This window comes from Perognathus longimembris, chromosome 10 (assembly GCF_023159225.1).
Source record: "Perognathus longimembris pacificus isolate PPM17 chromosome 10, ASM2315922v1, whole genome shotgun sequence".
Lineage (NCBI taxonomy): Eukaryota > Metazoa > Chordata > Mammalia > Rodentia > Heteromyidae > Perognathus > Perognathus longimembris.
The window spans coordinates 33,183,591-33,199,859 of NC_063170.1; the positions used below are offsets into that span (position 1 = coordinate 33,183,591).

Genomic DNA, 16,269 nt, shown 5'->3' on the forward strand with positions numbered 1-16,269 from the left:
GTTGATCTATTTAGAGGTGACAGTGGTGTGTTAAAGTCACCAACAAGCAATGTGTTTGGATCTATGTCTGTTTTCAGGGTAAGTATTGTTTATTTATTAAATGTGAGTGCTCTGGTATTTGGTGTATAGATAGTTAGAATTGCTATAGCCTCCTGTAGAAGAGATCCTTTTATTGGTATGCAATGCCCTTATTTGTCTCTTCTCACTCATTTTAATTTGAAGCCAATTTTATCTGATTCTAGGATTGTGACTCCAGCTTGTTTATGGGGGCCATCTGCTTGACAGATTTTATTTCAACCTTTTACTTTCAGAATATGTTTGTTTTTGTGGGCAAGATGTGGCTCTTAAAGACAGTAGATAGATGGATCTTCCTTTCTGATCCAACTACTCAGTCTAGTCATTTAACTAGAGAGTTAATTCCATTAATATTGAGAGAATTAAGATATATGGTAATTCCTGCCATATTATCCACCTTCTTAGGGGTTGTGCCTCACAAATTCTTACTATAATCATCTGGTGCTCTGTTTAGGGGCCATTTCTCTTCCAATATTGTGTTCTTGTTAGTTTTCGAACTGTCTTTGAGTATTTTCTGTAATGCTGGTGTGGTAGAGATATATTATTTCAACTTTTCCTTGCTATGGACGGTTTTTATTTTTCCCTCAGTTATGAAGGAGAGCTTTGCTGAGTACACTATTGTTGGTTGGTAGTTGTTGGTTTTTAAGATGTGGCATACCTCATTCTAGGCTCTCCTTGCTTTCATGGTGTCTGCTGAGAATCTGTAGTTATTATGATTGGCTTTTCTTTATAGGTAATTGATCTTTCTCCCTTACAGCTTTACGGATCCTTTCCTTGGTTTCTATTGGTCCTGTGCAGATATCTGAATGGTCTATCCTTTTGGATGTTTTGGAAGTTCTCTGCTGGGATTCTGTTATATATATTTCCTATCCCTTTAGCTTCCTTCTCTAGGCCCTCTTGAATACCTACTCATCTTAAATTATGTCTTTTGATTGTGTCTTGCAGCTCTTGTGAGGATCTATCTTGTTTCTTCAACTTGTGAATTGTTGCGTTTTTCTGCTATGAAGTCTAGATTATCTTCAATTTCACCTTCTACATCATCCAATTTGCTCAAGACTACTTTGTTTTTTATTTCTCTGCCTTCTAATTGGTTATTTCTGATGGCTTCGATTTCTTTGTTGAAGGTTTTAGATCTACAAACTTCTTTACTTCCTGGATTTGATTTTCAGTATTCTCTCTCAAATCCTTTAGCTGAGTGGCTATATTTTTATTGGACTCCCTTTCCTTCGGTTGGAGTTCATCAGCTTTCTAGTTGTGGATTTCATGAATTCCCCTGTTAAGCTTTGGTTAGCCTCATTACACTTTGGTTAGCCTCATTACACCCATACATAGCCATGTACAGGCTTTCAATCTATTCATTCAGCATATTTACCAGTGGTATTTGTAGAACATTTTGAGAAGTATCCTCTAGGTTTTTCATTGACTGCTCTTTTACCTGTTTATTTTGAGTAGGAGTTGAAGTTCCTTGACTTGCCATTTTTCTTGTGTTTCTATGGTTTGTTCTGCCCATCTACAAATGAAAGTAACTCCAATACTACAATAGAACCCAAGTTTAAGACAAGAACCAATCCAGAGCCCTGTAGCTGCACACCTGTTAGATGTTCAAAATTATAGGTAGGCATTCCCCTATGTGCCTCTACTTTTCTTCGTTTTGGGAGGAGTGATGTCGTTCAGGAGTGGGGATTACATATAGTTGTAACTAGTGAACAAATCTGTTGTGAGCAATAAACTGATCTGGACCACAAGGATAACAATAAGCCACTTAGACAGTCAAATAAACACAAATGGATTCTAGTTCACAGAGACACAACTAGGGTTCAACAAGCTAAAGAAAACAAAAAAGGAACAAAGGACCAGAAATGAAGGAAACAGATTAGGATGAATGTGAAAGATAGATTAAGAGATAAAGTAAAAAAATAGAGAGGAATATAGAAAGGGAAATGAACAGTAGGAAGAAAACAGGACTTAAATTCAGAAAAAAATATGTATAAAATGATAATTCTAAAATTAAAAATACGAAGAGTGACTGTGAAATAGAAAATTGAAATTATAGCTTGAATTAAGTATGCACACAATTAAGAAGGAAGCCTAGTAATCACTAGAGGCTGTATATCTAGCACTAAATAGAACAGCAATGAAGATGAAGGTGAAAGTGAAGAAGGAGGAGGAGGAAGAGGAGGTAGAGGAGGAAAAGAAAATATTCAATTTACTTGGGGGACCTTGTGTCTCCTCGATGTCTACTGTCAATCTCTTTCTTTTTTTTCTTTTTTTTTTTCTTGCCATTCCTGGGCCTTGGACTCAGGGCCCGAGCACTGTCCTTGGCTTCTTTTTGCTCAAGGCTAGCACTCTGCCACTTGAGCCACAGCGCCACTTCTGGCCATTTTCCATATATGTGGTGCTGGGGAATTGAACCCAGGGCTTCATGTATACGAGGCAAGCACTTTTGCCACTAGGCCATATTCCCAGCCCTACTGTCAATCTCTTGATGAAGCCTTTGATTTCCTTGTGGAATTCAGTTTCCCTTGCAGCTTGGTAGCTTGATTGGGTTCTCAAATCACTTTGAGAAGGCAGAAAAACTTACAAACTTGGGAGTCTTTGTACCACCTTATAAACTTATAAAGTTGCCTTATAAACTTGGAATCTCTGTACCCCTTTTATTTGTTTGATGCAGAGGGGAGGGACTGCCTGTCACTGTGCCTGACCTAGGAAATGCTACACCTTCCTGGGAGGAGCTTCCTCTTACCAGGGTGAAGCTACCTTTCCCTGGGTGGAGCTGTCTCTCAGTGGTCAGATTCCTTTCCCCTTTTGAAAAACAGAACTATAGTTGCTGCTTCTTCAGCCTCAGATATCTGCTAGATGCTCTGGCAGACTCTATGCCAGTATCAAAGATGGCTTTCTTGGGCTGGGAATGTAGCTTAGTGGTAGAGTGCTTGACTAGCATGCATGAAACCCTGAGTTTGATTCCTCAGCACCACATATACAGAAAAAGCTGGAAGTAGCATTGTGGCTCAAGTGGTAGAGTGCTAGCCTTGGGCCAAAAGAAGCCAGGGACAGTGCTCAGGCCCTGAGTTCAAGCCCCAGGACTGGAAAAAAAAAAAAAAGATGGCTTTCTTCCAGGTGGGGGACGGGGGAGGGCTGCCTTCCAGAAGCTGTTCTACGAGAGGGAATCAGGATGTCTTTTGGGTACTAACACTTTCCCTTAGTATTTCAGAGTGTCCTCGATCTGTGTCCAGCTGTGGCCACCAGGATCTGGATTTCTACTAGCCATCTATTTTGTGCTGGACGTGGGTGAAAAGTTGCTCACAGTCTGCCTCTGGGGCCTTTGTCTCAGCTCTCTCTCTGGCTGCTGCCACCAGTGTGTGCTCAAATCTGTTTTCTTAAGCAGGATGACTGTATTTTTCCTCTCTGGCCAAAATCTCTCTACAATTATGGCTCACTAGATGTGGACTTTTCACTGGGACACAAAAACTCTGGTTTCTTGAGGAGAGCTCAGATATTCCCCAGCATTGCATCTCTGCCATCTTCCTATCTTCTTCTACATTGGATTCTTGATTACATTCTCCACTTCATTTGTCCACCCCTTTCCCCTTGACCCTACCCCACCCCTTTCTGGTGTCTTATTGTGCTGAACTTTGACTTTGCCTTTCTAAATAATTACACTATTTGAGTTCTCTCTTGAATCCATACTTCAATTAATATATTTTATACACTTATAAACCACCCAACTTATTTACTTAGTCATAGAAAATGTTTAAGTTATGTTAAGTATATGTAAGTGCTAAGTAAATCCAACAAGTGTGTGCTAAATGTAGTTAGTTGAGAGAAGCAAAAGATATCTAATGTCCAGGTCACTAAATGTCATACACTGAATATACACAAGATCTAGGAGGTATTAAATATACAGAGGCACAAAATATGTATGAGCATTTCATCTAAGTACTTCACTTGGCTGCCTACTGAGTTACTCATTCTGGCTCATGTGTCTTCTGCCCAAGAAAAATAAATAAAACAAATAGTGGGCAATGGTTTATTGAGGTAATAAGCAAAAAGCAGCTACTGACCACACAGACTTGTCTCAGTCTCCTGGATAAAAATGTAGGTACCTTCTGCCTGTGGGTTTCTTACTTGAGAGAGGGAGAGATGGAACAAATGGACGTCCCAAAGCCTAGGATTCAAGTTTCCTGGTTCTTCTACCTGCCTGCCTTGTCTCTGATGTGTTAACTTATCCTACCTTCCTCACTTGCTTCTCATGGTGCCCCTCAACTCATTTGCTGAAAAGGCCAATTCAGACTTTTAAAGGGCAATGACAAGTGAGTCTCAATGGGCCAACCCTTGTCTAGTCCATCCAATCGGCTACACTGGCTGTGAAGGGGCAGACCTTGAAGGATAATAAGTTGTCGTCCCCATACTTAGCTTCTGACAGAAAAGCAAATAACCAGTGACAATAAGCCAAACATGGAGGACAGAAGGACATGGATAGAAGGGAACATTTTCACTTCTAAAAGAAAGTTACTAAAAATAGGTTTCTTCCTTGGTTCTCCCTATCCCCATCCTCCTCCTCACCTTCAAATAGCATAAGAGGCTTCTGGAAGTAGCAAGGCTGCTGCTGCCATGTTTGTGTATTAAACACTAAATTTGGTCTAAATAAAAAATAAGTTCTTGAAATATATGTGACAAACTCCAATGCAATACTAGTCTGCTTCTTAGGCCACTTTCCATTTTAACCCCCTGACTAAACTCCATTGCTTTCCTAGTACTCTAGAAATGGTCTTAGACTTTTTCAGAACAGTTTTCCAGCACCTGCTGTTTTAGTTCATCCACAAGACTACTATGCTTTATGTGTTTTTCTTGATAAACAGGATATTCTTGCTCTTGGGTCAAATTCTCAGGGTTGGAGGATGAAAGCAGTAACTAACGAGACTGCTTCCTCTCCAAAGAAAAAATGGAGGAATTGGGTCCAAATGTTAGAAGTCTAGGTAATTATAATCTTTTACTAGAGAAAAGGCAATGGGGAATAATTTTTTTCTGATCTAGCATTCTTTTCCTCTTTCTTATTTGCATATAATAGTTTCACAAAGTGTTTTTTTCCATTTATACAAACAATATACCCCCAACCAAATATAATAAGGAAGACTTTTCTTTTAGAACAGTAAACCTTTATTACATGAGCTAAAAACGGTGGATGACTTTGTCTTTCCAGGCATTGATCTTCTTCAGATAGAATTCTAGTGGGGAAGACTTTTGTAGATAATTTTGTAGACCTCTGCATCTGCCTAGTGCCACCCTCCTTTCTCTAGAAACTGTTGCCCCTGTGGAACCATGGTTGCCATTGCAGTTACCATGGGGGTACAGCTGGTCCTCTTCCCTGGCCACTGCTGGCTGGCCCAGGAGTATCCACCTGAACCAAGCTGTGTGGGGCACACCCGCCCGGACACCTTGCATCATCACGAGGAGGTTCTAGCTGGCACCGCCTCTTTTCCCAGCCCTGGCGCCCGCATGGCTAGTAGCCCCACCTCCCGCCTCTGGACCGCATGTGCAGTCCATGGAGGCGGGGGAGGAACCAAGAGGCGGCCCTGAGGGCCGTGATGTAGATGTGGGCCGCCCCTTAGGGAGGTCCCTTGGAGCGTGCACCCTGACCGACAGCTCTGGCATCAAATCCCGGCCCCTACGTAGGTGCACATATCCCTCCCCTTCCTCCGCCCTCCAACCTGTGTAACAGATCTTTTCCTGAATTAAACGAGTTTGGCTCTGACCGGCTTCCAGGCTGCCTGTTTGTCCTCTGTGGAGAAGAGGGCTGGGTGGTGGTCTGTCAGCCCCCATATCCTCTTCCTGGACCCATCCGCATGGGGTATGCTTTCCCTTCTCTCCTGCAGGACAGGAGAGAGCGCAGGAGCCTAAAAACCCCCGACAAAGCTGGACCACTTAAAATCCTTCCCCGAAAAGAGAGACTATTTCTCTGTATTTCCATTGCATGGAAAAATGGAGGAAGCCAGTCTCCAGAGCAAATGTGGCAAACAGCAGAGAGGAGTCAGGAATCCTCATTGGCTCTGAGACTTGGTTCAGAGGCTTCCAAGATCTGTTACATCCCATGAAATACTTGCCAGACTCTTGTATATTTAAAAAGTCTGTAGCCAGGTGCTCATTGGCTCATGCCTGTAATCCTATCTACTCAGGAGGCTGAGATTGGAGGATGGAGGTTTCAAGTTTAGCAGAAAAATCCATGAGACTATTATCTTCAATTAACCAGCAAAACCATGGAAGTGAAGGTGTGGGTCAAGTGGGAGAGTGCTTGCCTTGAGCGAAAAAGTCAAGTGAGGGTATGAGCCCTGGGTTCAAACCCCAGTATTGGCACCAAAAGACAAAACAACAAGTTCTAAAAATACCATCACACCAAAAAAACTCTGCTGCTGCCGGTTCGAATTTCTATCACTTGCAACTAAGATTTCCAAATGAACCCTAGAAACCAAAATGAGTATCTCTTACTCTTCATAATACTAGAACTAAAAAAGAGACTGACTGAAGTGATCACTACATAAAATAAACACAGGCAGCTATAAATCTGCCTCCAATGTACAAGTCCACACACCTGGCATACAAGCTCACTTAAACACTATATGGCCAGAAAATGGAATTGCTTTGGATCTAAAGAAAAGCTTCAGTGTGTGTGGCATATTTTTTGGTGTCAGCAGCCTAAAAGAACATGGCTTCACCTCACACATCAGCAGCTACGCTAGGCTGGGCTGCTCTACTTTCTGAGAAATATGAGACCAACTGGACAAAACACAAACCACACATGGTCAGCTTTTCCATAGTAAGAGGCAGTTCACATAAAAAAGGCATCTATTGCCAGGCACCAGTGGCTCACACCTGTAATCCTAGCTAGACAGGAGACTATGACCTGAGGATCGAAGTCAGCCCAGGCAAGAAAGTCTATGAGACTCTATCTCCAATTAACACCCAAAGGTATGAAGTGAAGGTGTGAATCAAGTGGTGGAATGCTAACTTTGAGCATAAAAGCTCAGGGGCAGTGCCCAGACCCTGAGTTCAAACGTCGGGACTGGCACCAAAAAAGCACATCTATTGAACACGTCTTTAGTAAACCCTCATTTCTGATATCAAGAACCCATGATGAGGATTATGGTTTTCCGCACATGGACAGCATTGCCTAGGTCACTTTACACATCTCATGACTGTCAGGCTTGACAAGACAGCAGTCAATCCTCACTCTGCAGATAGACGACCTACTGTTCTGAAATGCATCCAGGCTAATGTCCCATCCCCAAAGCACAGGCCTTTTCATCACCTCAGCTTTCATTACCACTGATAAGGTGTAACAAAATCATTCATTAACTCACTACCTAATTACTATGGGTTCCTGGAATACTTCTAGTCTCAGTTTTCCCATTTGGAAATGGGATAATAGTAGTGTAGTCGTGTAGAAGAAAGGTTTCTGGGGAAATGGGATGATTTGCAAAATGTTAGGAATTGTAGCTAACACTGAAAGAATTAAATGAATAACATTTAATATTCCTATTTTTTTATTATTTTTGTCATTTTAACATATTTTTGAGATGGGCATGGTTGTGCATGCCTGCAATCCCACTATTTGGATTGTGGAGATAATAGGACGCATAGAGGCTAGCCTGGGCAAAGTTAGCAAAACTATATCTCAGAAATAAAACAGAGGGCTAGAGATGTGGCTCAACTGGTAGAGGACTTGCCTAGCAAGTTCAATATCCTAAGTGAAAACTGACAGTCCCCCAAAGAGACAAAAAGATCACAAAAGAAAAATACGTTTGGGGAAAAAAAAAATCATAGCCGGGTGCTGGTGGTGGCTGACGACTATAATACTAGCTATTTAGGAAGCTGAGATCTGAGGATCTCAGTTGGGGAAAGGAAGGGAAGGAAAGAAAGAGACAGGGGAAGGAAGGAAGGAAGGAAGGAAGGAAGGAAGGAAGGAAGGAAGGAAGGAAGGAAGGAAGGAAGGAAGGAAGGAAGGAAGGAAGATGAAAAAACAAAACAGAACAAAAGAGCTAGGAGTGTAGATCAGGTCAGGTCATAGAGTACGTAACCTGTGAAACACAAGGCCTTGAGTTCAACCCAGTAAAACACACACACACACACACACACACACACACACACACACACACACTACTAGAATGAACAATTTTACTTTGATTACTGATCTTAGGTATTTTCTCTTTGGTGCTGTTTATTCCAACCTGGTAACTCTCTTCTATCAGTAAGTTTGTGTTGTAGCCTTCTAAGCAAGAGTCCTCCGTGTATTGGAGGAATTTTGCAAAAATTTATTTCTCACAGAAGAGAGGTGCTACTCAGCAAAATGAGGTTTGGGGGAAAAGTGGGACCAGGTTTGAATCCAGACTCTACAACTTCCCCACTGTGTGACCCAGGGCCTGCTGCTTCCCTCAGAGTCTCTGTGGGGTGGACAGATTTCTAAGACATTTCCACAATCCGTGTTCGGTGTGCACAAATCATGCACACCTTCCCCTGGAGTGCTAGAGTCCTGAGACTGTGGGGGCATGGCATCGGTCCATTTAGAGACTGACTGGTGTTCTCATGCCATCTGATACACCGAGCAGAGATTGGCCCTTGCAGGAGTGAGAGGGGACATGAGTGCAAGCATCCTTCCATGCTGGCTTTGAAGGGGAGCGGCCACATGGCAAGGACCTCTGGATGCTGAGGGGCCAAGAGGACCCAAGAGGGGCCACCAGGCAATGAATTCTTCCAGCCCCTGAAATGAGTCTAGAAGAGAACTTGGCACCCAGCAAAGACCCTGGGCCAAACTGACTTCTTGTGTCCCGTGATATGCTGAGCCAAAAACCCCAGCCAGGCTGAGCCTAACTTTTGAACTTATGAACTGTGAGTTAACGGACTTCATTTACACTACTCATTTTGTGGTCATTTGTTACTCAGCCACAGCTTAAAGTTTTGATTTGTGGGGGGGAAAATCCCACCAATTTGTCAACATTTTTTGTAATAGCGGTTATGAAAATGATAGTAGCAGTGACATCACTAATCCCAGGTAACTAACCTTGTAGCATTCACTTCACTTACCAGGCTCTGCAGAGTGCTTCATGCATACATACTTCCTAGGATGGTCTCCAGGATAGTCTAAACTTCGCTCTCTTTTCTGTGGCTGAATTCAAATGCTGACTCTGCCACGTCTTGTACATCTACCTCACCTCGCTTTAGCAGAGACTACAGGTGTGTGCTACCACTCAGGCCTTTCCTAATCTTTAAAATGGAGATAAATACAACCAGCTTTCAAAATCTATGGGTTTTGTAGGTGTAAATTCAACTGACTGAAGATTAAAAAATACTTTGGGGGGGGGGGGAAACTACATCACGCATATTTTATTTTTTTCTTCTTATTCCTTTAACAATTCACTATAACAACCATTTACATGGCATTTCATTGTATTAGGCATTGTAAGTAGTCTATAGGTGATTCAACGCACAAAGGAGGGTATGCATAAGTTATACACAAATACTATGTGCCATTTTACATAGGAGACTTTGACATCTGTGTAATATCCTGAAACCAACCCCACAAATATGGAGGGATGATAATACTGTCTGTCTACAAGTCCAGAATCCCACAGCCTGGCTTGGAGCTGATGTAAACACAACGGTGGCAGTGACCAGCAAAGAAGGCTTCATGGCTTCTCCAGGATAGACAGACAGTACAGCCACAAGAATCACTGATATCCCTCCAGTAAGCACTGTTCACATTCTGACCTTCAAGTCTTTCAGTCCCTGGAGCTTTGCCAACTTCCTTCTAAATAGGTACCAAAGGAGCAGCCAGTACATCATGAAGAAGGTACAGAAGGCATGGTTCTAGTCCTCTGCATTCCACATTGAGTCACCCTCCAGAGTCGTCACAATTGTTTTCTGTCTGCCCAGGAGGCAGACTCCCTTTGGGGAAGAGCATCAAGCCCCTGCTCTGAGCCACTCCCCTTCCCTCGCCCAAGTGGCTCTAGTAGAACTGCTAATCATAAAACCATGGCTCCTGCCAGAGAGAGAGGGTGCTTGGCCAGGGCCTGTCCAATCACAGAACCCTGTTCTCATGTCTACAGTGACTAGACAAGGTACAGCTGCACAGCCCAGGCCAGAGAAACGCAAGTCATACATGGAGAGTTTACCTGCATGCTCTTAAAGTGAAGATTTCCCTCTGTGCTCTGCAAATAAATGTCTGTTTGTGGCCAATGCGTCCCGTCGAAAAAGTCCACACGAAAGTAGGAAAAAATGTGTTAAACCCTTGAGGGTGATACAATTAGGAGAGGAATGCTCCCTGGGTACAGCTATGGCAGAAGTCTACCTGCCTCCATTTACCTCAGTCACATGAGTAGTCAATTCCATGTTTTCATGTGAGCAGATTTTCACTGAGTTCTACCTCTTATAACCAAGAGTCCTGGCTAATATACTAGGCTTTGTTTCCTCATTTAAAAATGAAAAGGTTGGGCTGCAACAGAATATCCTTTAAACCCCTAGAATCTAAAACATTCTTCCCAAAAAGCCTAGGGAAAAGGAACACCCAGTCACTAGAAATGTCTGAAATACGGCCAACATCCAATGAAAAACTCAGTTCCAGTCCTAAAACAGTTCTGCATAGAGCAGGTCATGGCTGGGCATTTCCTAGTTCACTTACAGTCAATAGAAGGCGTTCTCTCTCTCTCTCCTCTCTCTCTCTCTCTCTCTCTCTCTCTCTCTCTCTCTCTCTCTCTCTCTCTCTCTCTCTCTCTCTCTCTCTCTCTCTCCCCCCACCCCTTTTCCTCTTACAGGTGAAATGGTACAATATATTTCTCCCCATCTCTCCTTTCCTCCCTCCTTCCTCTAGCAGGAAAGGCTGTACAATATATTTTCAGGAGAAAGAATGGAAATTCTGAGTTCAGCACGTACCCAACTAGATGGAGTCCAGATGTACAGTGTGTATCTGACTGAGAGACATCTGAGAGCAAGGAGCCCCCAGGGTCCCACTGCCAGCTTATCAGTGCTCTCATCATGCTCACCACCACCCAAACCATGCTTTTAGCCTCTCTCCAGGAACATGCTTGCAGCCTGTTCCCCACCCCCCCCCCCACCCCTGGTCCCGGCCGGCCCCGGCATGGGTGTGATGAAAGACAGGAACCTAGGGAGCAACAATATCTCACCAGGTACTGGAGAGGGGCTGAGAGGTTGGAAACACCCAGCACCTTGCCTCCTTACATGCAGAGGGCCAGGGGCATCCTGTGGCTAATAATTGTAGCCTGGAAACACTCTTGGTGAACAAACAGGACCCTTTTCTTATTTTTTAATGCCAGTGTGGGGCTTGAACTCAAGGCATGGGCACTGTCCTTTTATGCTCAAGGCTAGTGCTCTACCACTTGTGCCACAGCTCTACTTCTGGATTTTTGCTGGTTAACTGGAGCTAAGAGTCTCAAAGACTTTCCTGCCCAGGCTGTCTCTGAACTGTGACCCTCAGATCTCAGCCTCCTGAGTAGTTACAACTACAGGCATGCACCACTGGTACCCCTCAAGATTAATACTCTGTCACTTGGGCCATTCCCCCAGTTCCAGCTTTTGCTGGTTAAGTGGAGTGAACAATCTTACATATGTATCTGTCTGGGCTAGCTTCAAACTGTGATCCTCAGATCTCAACCTCCTGAATAGCTAAGAATACAGATGTGAGCCACAGGTGTCTGGCTAGATCTTTTTTTTTTTTTCTTTTCTTTCTTTCCCTTCGTCCCTCCCTCCCCCCTCCCCTCTTTTTTTCTTGTCCTGGGGCTTGAACTCAGGACCTGAGCACTGTCCCTGAGCTTCTTTTGCTCAAGGCTAGCACTCTATCACTTGAGCCACTGCACCATTTCTGCTTTTTCTGTTTATGTGGTGCTGAGGAATGGAACCCAGGGCTTCATGCATGCAAGGCAAGCACTCTACCACTAAGCCACAGTCCCAGTTCTGAATCCTTTTTTCTTTACAAGCTAAGGAGGAATGGGATTGCAAATACTTACATAATGATTTCCTGTGGCTTGTGTATAAATATGGCAAGTGTGCTAGCACACAGATTGTAAAACCTTTCCTTCTACATAAAGAAGAAAACAGTGTTCAGAGAAACGCTGTGTGGTAAGGACCCTGCTGGAGAGTAGCATGCCCAGCACAGGCCCACAGACCTAAGCGTCGAGTTTCATTACAGAAAGCCTACCAGCCTGGTAGTGCCTCCAGCACTTCATTCTGGTGTTCTGGGCCCTTCCTCAGTTTCAGAATGATTGCACAGAGTGTCTGTGATGGTGTGCAAAGGAATTCTCCTCCAAGGTGAAGAAGGACTGATCAGGCCAGGATCTGGCTAGGCCCCAACCACCCCCTTTGGTGTATTTCCATGTGTTTGTTTAGCTTTATTGAGAAGTCCCAGAGGCAAAAAGAAATCAAACCATGCAAAAGACACCATGAGTATTGTATATATGTCTGCCTGACCTAGGGAAGGGAAAGAAAAACAGGGTGTAAGATATCACAAGAAATGTACACACTGCCCTACGATGTAACTGTACCCTTTTTGCACAACACCTTATCAAAAAATTTCTGTTTAATTAATAAATAAATTTTAAAAAAGACACCAAGGGCTGGGTAAATGGCCTAGTGGCAAGAGAGCTTGCCTCGTATACATGAGGCCCTGGGTTCGATTCCCGAGCACCACATATACAGAAAATGGCCAGAAGTGGCGCTGTGGCTCAAGTGGCAGAGTGCTAGCCTTGAGCAAAAGGAAGCCAGGGACAGTGCTCAGGCCCTGAGTCCAAGGCCCAGGACTGGCCAAAAAAATAAAATAATAAAAATAAATAAATAAAAAAAGACACCAAGATAAACAAACTCTGCAGCTAGTTTCGAACCACCCAAAGGCACTCAAGCCAGCTAACAGCTTGCAAACAAATTAACTTATTCATATTTTTGCAGCACAAGGAACTGCATCCACAGCCCTTATTGTTTTGATACATGGCCTCACGATGTGGCCCATGCTGGACTTGTGTTCCTCTGGCCTCTACCTCCTGAATGCTGGGCTTGATTATAAGTACACAAAAAATGCTCAGCACAGTTTGGGAGATTTGAGAGCTGATAGGAATCTGAAATCAACACGCATTGGCTACAGCTATCTCATTCTTCATAATTAGAGGGTAAATTTCCCTTTCGCGAATTACTAATTTTAAATATTAATATTGTCATTGCTTTAATAAGAATGAAGTGTACTGAAGGTCACTTAAAGCTAGTATGGACCAAACACATCTTACATCTTCCATTGAACAACTAATTTTACAAACCAGAACTGAACTTAAAAAAAAAAACCCCACAAAACTTGGACAATGTCACCCCTTCCTTGTGCAAGAAGAACTGTACTCATCCCCTGCCTATTTTTTCTTCTTGGTTTGAGATAAGGTCTCCTATGTTACCCAGGCTGACCTTAAACTAGCAATCCTCCTGCCTGGGCCTCTCAAGTGCTGGGATTATAGACATGAGCCAGCATACCAGCTAGAAAACATCTTGCAAAGGGAAACAGCTGAGTTTTTCACAAGATGTGAGATTTCTATTGCTAAAATCCAAACAGTTTTGTGACAAATTTGGAGGTGATTTGTCCTGTGTGTGCCTGCCAGCCTTGGTTAATGACCACTGTGAAGTCCAAAGGAGCACAATACTGGTGAGAAAATGGATAAAGAGAGTGCTAAAACCAAGGTCCTCAAGAAGACAGGGTGAGAAAATTTCTATGTGTGACAGACTGCAAAAGTCAGCAAAAGGTTTCATGGTCAATGACTCTGAGAAATGCCTCCAGCTCTATCAGTTCTCTTCACTGAGCACCCATGCACAGGGACATCACAAAGGCTCTGAGAAGTCCTGCAGTGATGCACACATTTAATATGGTGTGTTCAATATGGTCCAAAGTGTTCTGACCATACCACCTCTTTTCAGCTAATGGTCATGATCATCCATCTGAAGACACTAGGGATCTCATCCATAAAATCATAAACAATGTAAGGTACGTGACTTTGGATTGGTACACCTGCACATGGGCCACTCCTCTCCTAAGGTTATTTTTAATAATTTTTTTTTTTTTTTTTTTTTTGGCCAGTCCTGGGCCTTGGACTCAGGGCCTGAGCACTGTCCCTGGCTTCTTCCCGCTCAAGGCTAGCACTCCGCCACTTGAGCCACAGCGCTGCTTCTGGCCGTTTTCTGTATATGTGGTGCTGGGGAATCGAACCTAGGGCCTCGTGTATCCGAGGCAGGCACTCTTTGCCACTAGGCTATATCCCCAGCCCCTAAGGTTATTTTTAATAAGACACCTCAGACCTGAGATCTATACACAATCGGAAGATGGGAAAAGAACTAGTCAGAATAAAATTGAAAAGCCAAAACTATGAAACCCAGTCAACATGTGAATTTTGTGTCATGTGGCTATGACATCCATTCATTCAACAAATGAATGAAATGTGTATATGCCAGGCACTGAACCAAGAAAAGACACAATTTTGAACAAGAGACAGTGGCAATTCCCTGTTTGTCATCTACAGTTAGGGACTTGCCTATCTTAAACCTCAGGATGTGCAGAGCCCCATAACCAAAAGTACCAAGAACAAAGAAGGGCCTTCAGGCAGATTTAGAAGGGTGAGATGTTCATAACCACTTCCCAGAGAAGCATCAATGCTTATGTTCTATGGGTGAAGTAGGTGGGCAAGTAGCAGCATGTGTAAGAATACAGTGCCCCCTCCCCCCAACCCCCAGGGACCAAGCAGGGCAGTCAAAAAGCTCCAAGCATTCTCTATAGACATGAGAGATTTTTTCCCCCTCAGATCAGGATTAGAACTCCATGTACCACACAGTAGGACTTCTGCGTATATAACTGTTATTATCATCATGATTACAGAAGACCACCATGAATCAGGAAGAGGCTCTGCCAACAGCCCCCGCCCCCCGCAACCCTCAAGGGGACTGCTGCTTTGTGCCTGGGAGAATCTGATGTTTCCTTTTAAAGTCCATGTAAAGTTCATAGACTTGGAAAGCAAAGCTTCCCAGGAAGGCATAAATCTACATGTCACACCCTGTGTGTTTCTTTTTTTCCTTCCAGGCTCCAAGGAAAGCAGCCCCTTACCTTCTTCACAAGATGCCCATTGTGTCAAGGCACACTTTCTAGGCCAAGCAGGGACGCTGCTTCCCAGTGGTGAGACACAATGTTAATAGCAAAGCTACCTCCCACCCCCCATCTCCCCACCACCACCACCCACGGTGGCAAGCAGAACTATCAAAGGCAATCACTCACCCCTCTGAAACTCCAGGCTTTGGGAGTGGGAAACATGGGAAAGTTGTTTTGTCTCTGTCGTTTAGGCCTGGAAGAAAAGAAAAGTCAATGTGTTCATTATTTGCTGATGAGATGCTCAGAAGAAATCCCTGGTTACCAAGAAAGCAAGCTGCCTGGAGAAATCACCCAGGGACAGTAAGTGGCTGGAGTTTTCTGGGGCAACATTTATTCCAAACTCCTTTACAAATCCCACAAGGAAAACCCCAGCCAGAAAGCAGCCTTTCATTCCTGAAAATAAAACAAAACCTTACAACTTGCAACTTGGATGCAACCAAAAAGTCAGACCAACTCCCAATCCGTCTTCATTTCTCTCCGGCTAGCAATTCCCCAGTGGAGGCCGTCAGGTGATGTTTGCGGCTTCGGCTGTACCTGGCACTCCCTTGGTGCCGATACGCTCGGGAGCCCCTCACTTGCTACACGAATGTTCTGGCATTTGAGACACTCTCTGCCCCCAGCCCTTTTTACTTTAAGTATGTTTTCCACACAGCACTACCTCCCACTTCCTACTTCCTCCTCCTGAGTAGCTGGACTCACAGGCATGTGCCACCACACTCAGCCTCAGACCCAGGTTTTTACAGTGATGATCAATACAGCATGTTGCCTGTCTCCTCCCTGGGGAACCTCTGGCAGGCATGGAGGAATCTTAAAAGTAGTGTGAGTGGCTTCAAGGCCATCAGCACAGGAGGCTCCAGACTCCAAAGCACCTGCTTTCTGCCTTGCAGGAGCTTCTTTTTCTGCAAAAGGAGGACCAGCTTTCCCGATGTTTATATGAAGCAATAAATTCATGACCTCCTCTCTCACCTCGCCCCCATCTCAAATATGTAATCTGTCCACATTGACCTTCGGATCCCATGTTAGCT

The 16,269-nt window shown here is 43.8% G+C and overlaps 1 protein-coding gene across 6 annotated transcripts in view; it reads right to left on the reverse strand.

Annotated features, from left to right (window-relative positions):
• Arhgef3 (Rho guanine nucleotide exchange factor 3) overlaps positions 1–16,269 on the reverse strand; it is a 326,782-nt gene that overhangs the window by 216,395 nt on the left and 94,118 nt on the right. For all 6 annotated transcript variants that reach the window (XM_048355783.1, XM_048355789.1, XM_048355787.1 and 3 more), the window contains one exon: positions 15,371–15,437. In XM_048355783.1, the coding sequence (XP_048211740.1) occupies positions 15,371–15,437 (67 nt within the window). The remainder of the gene's footprint in view (positions 1–15,370; positions 15,438–16,269) is intronic.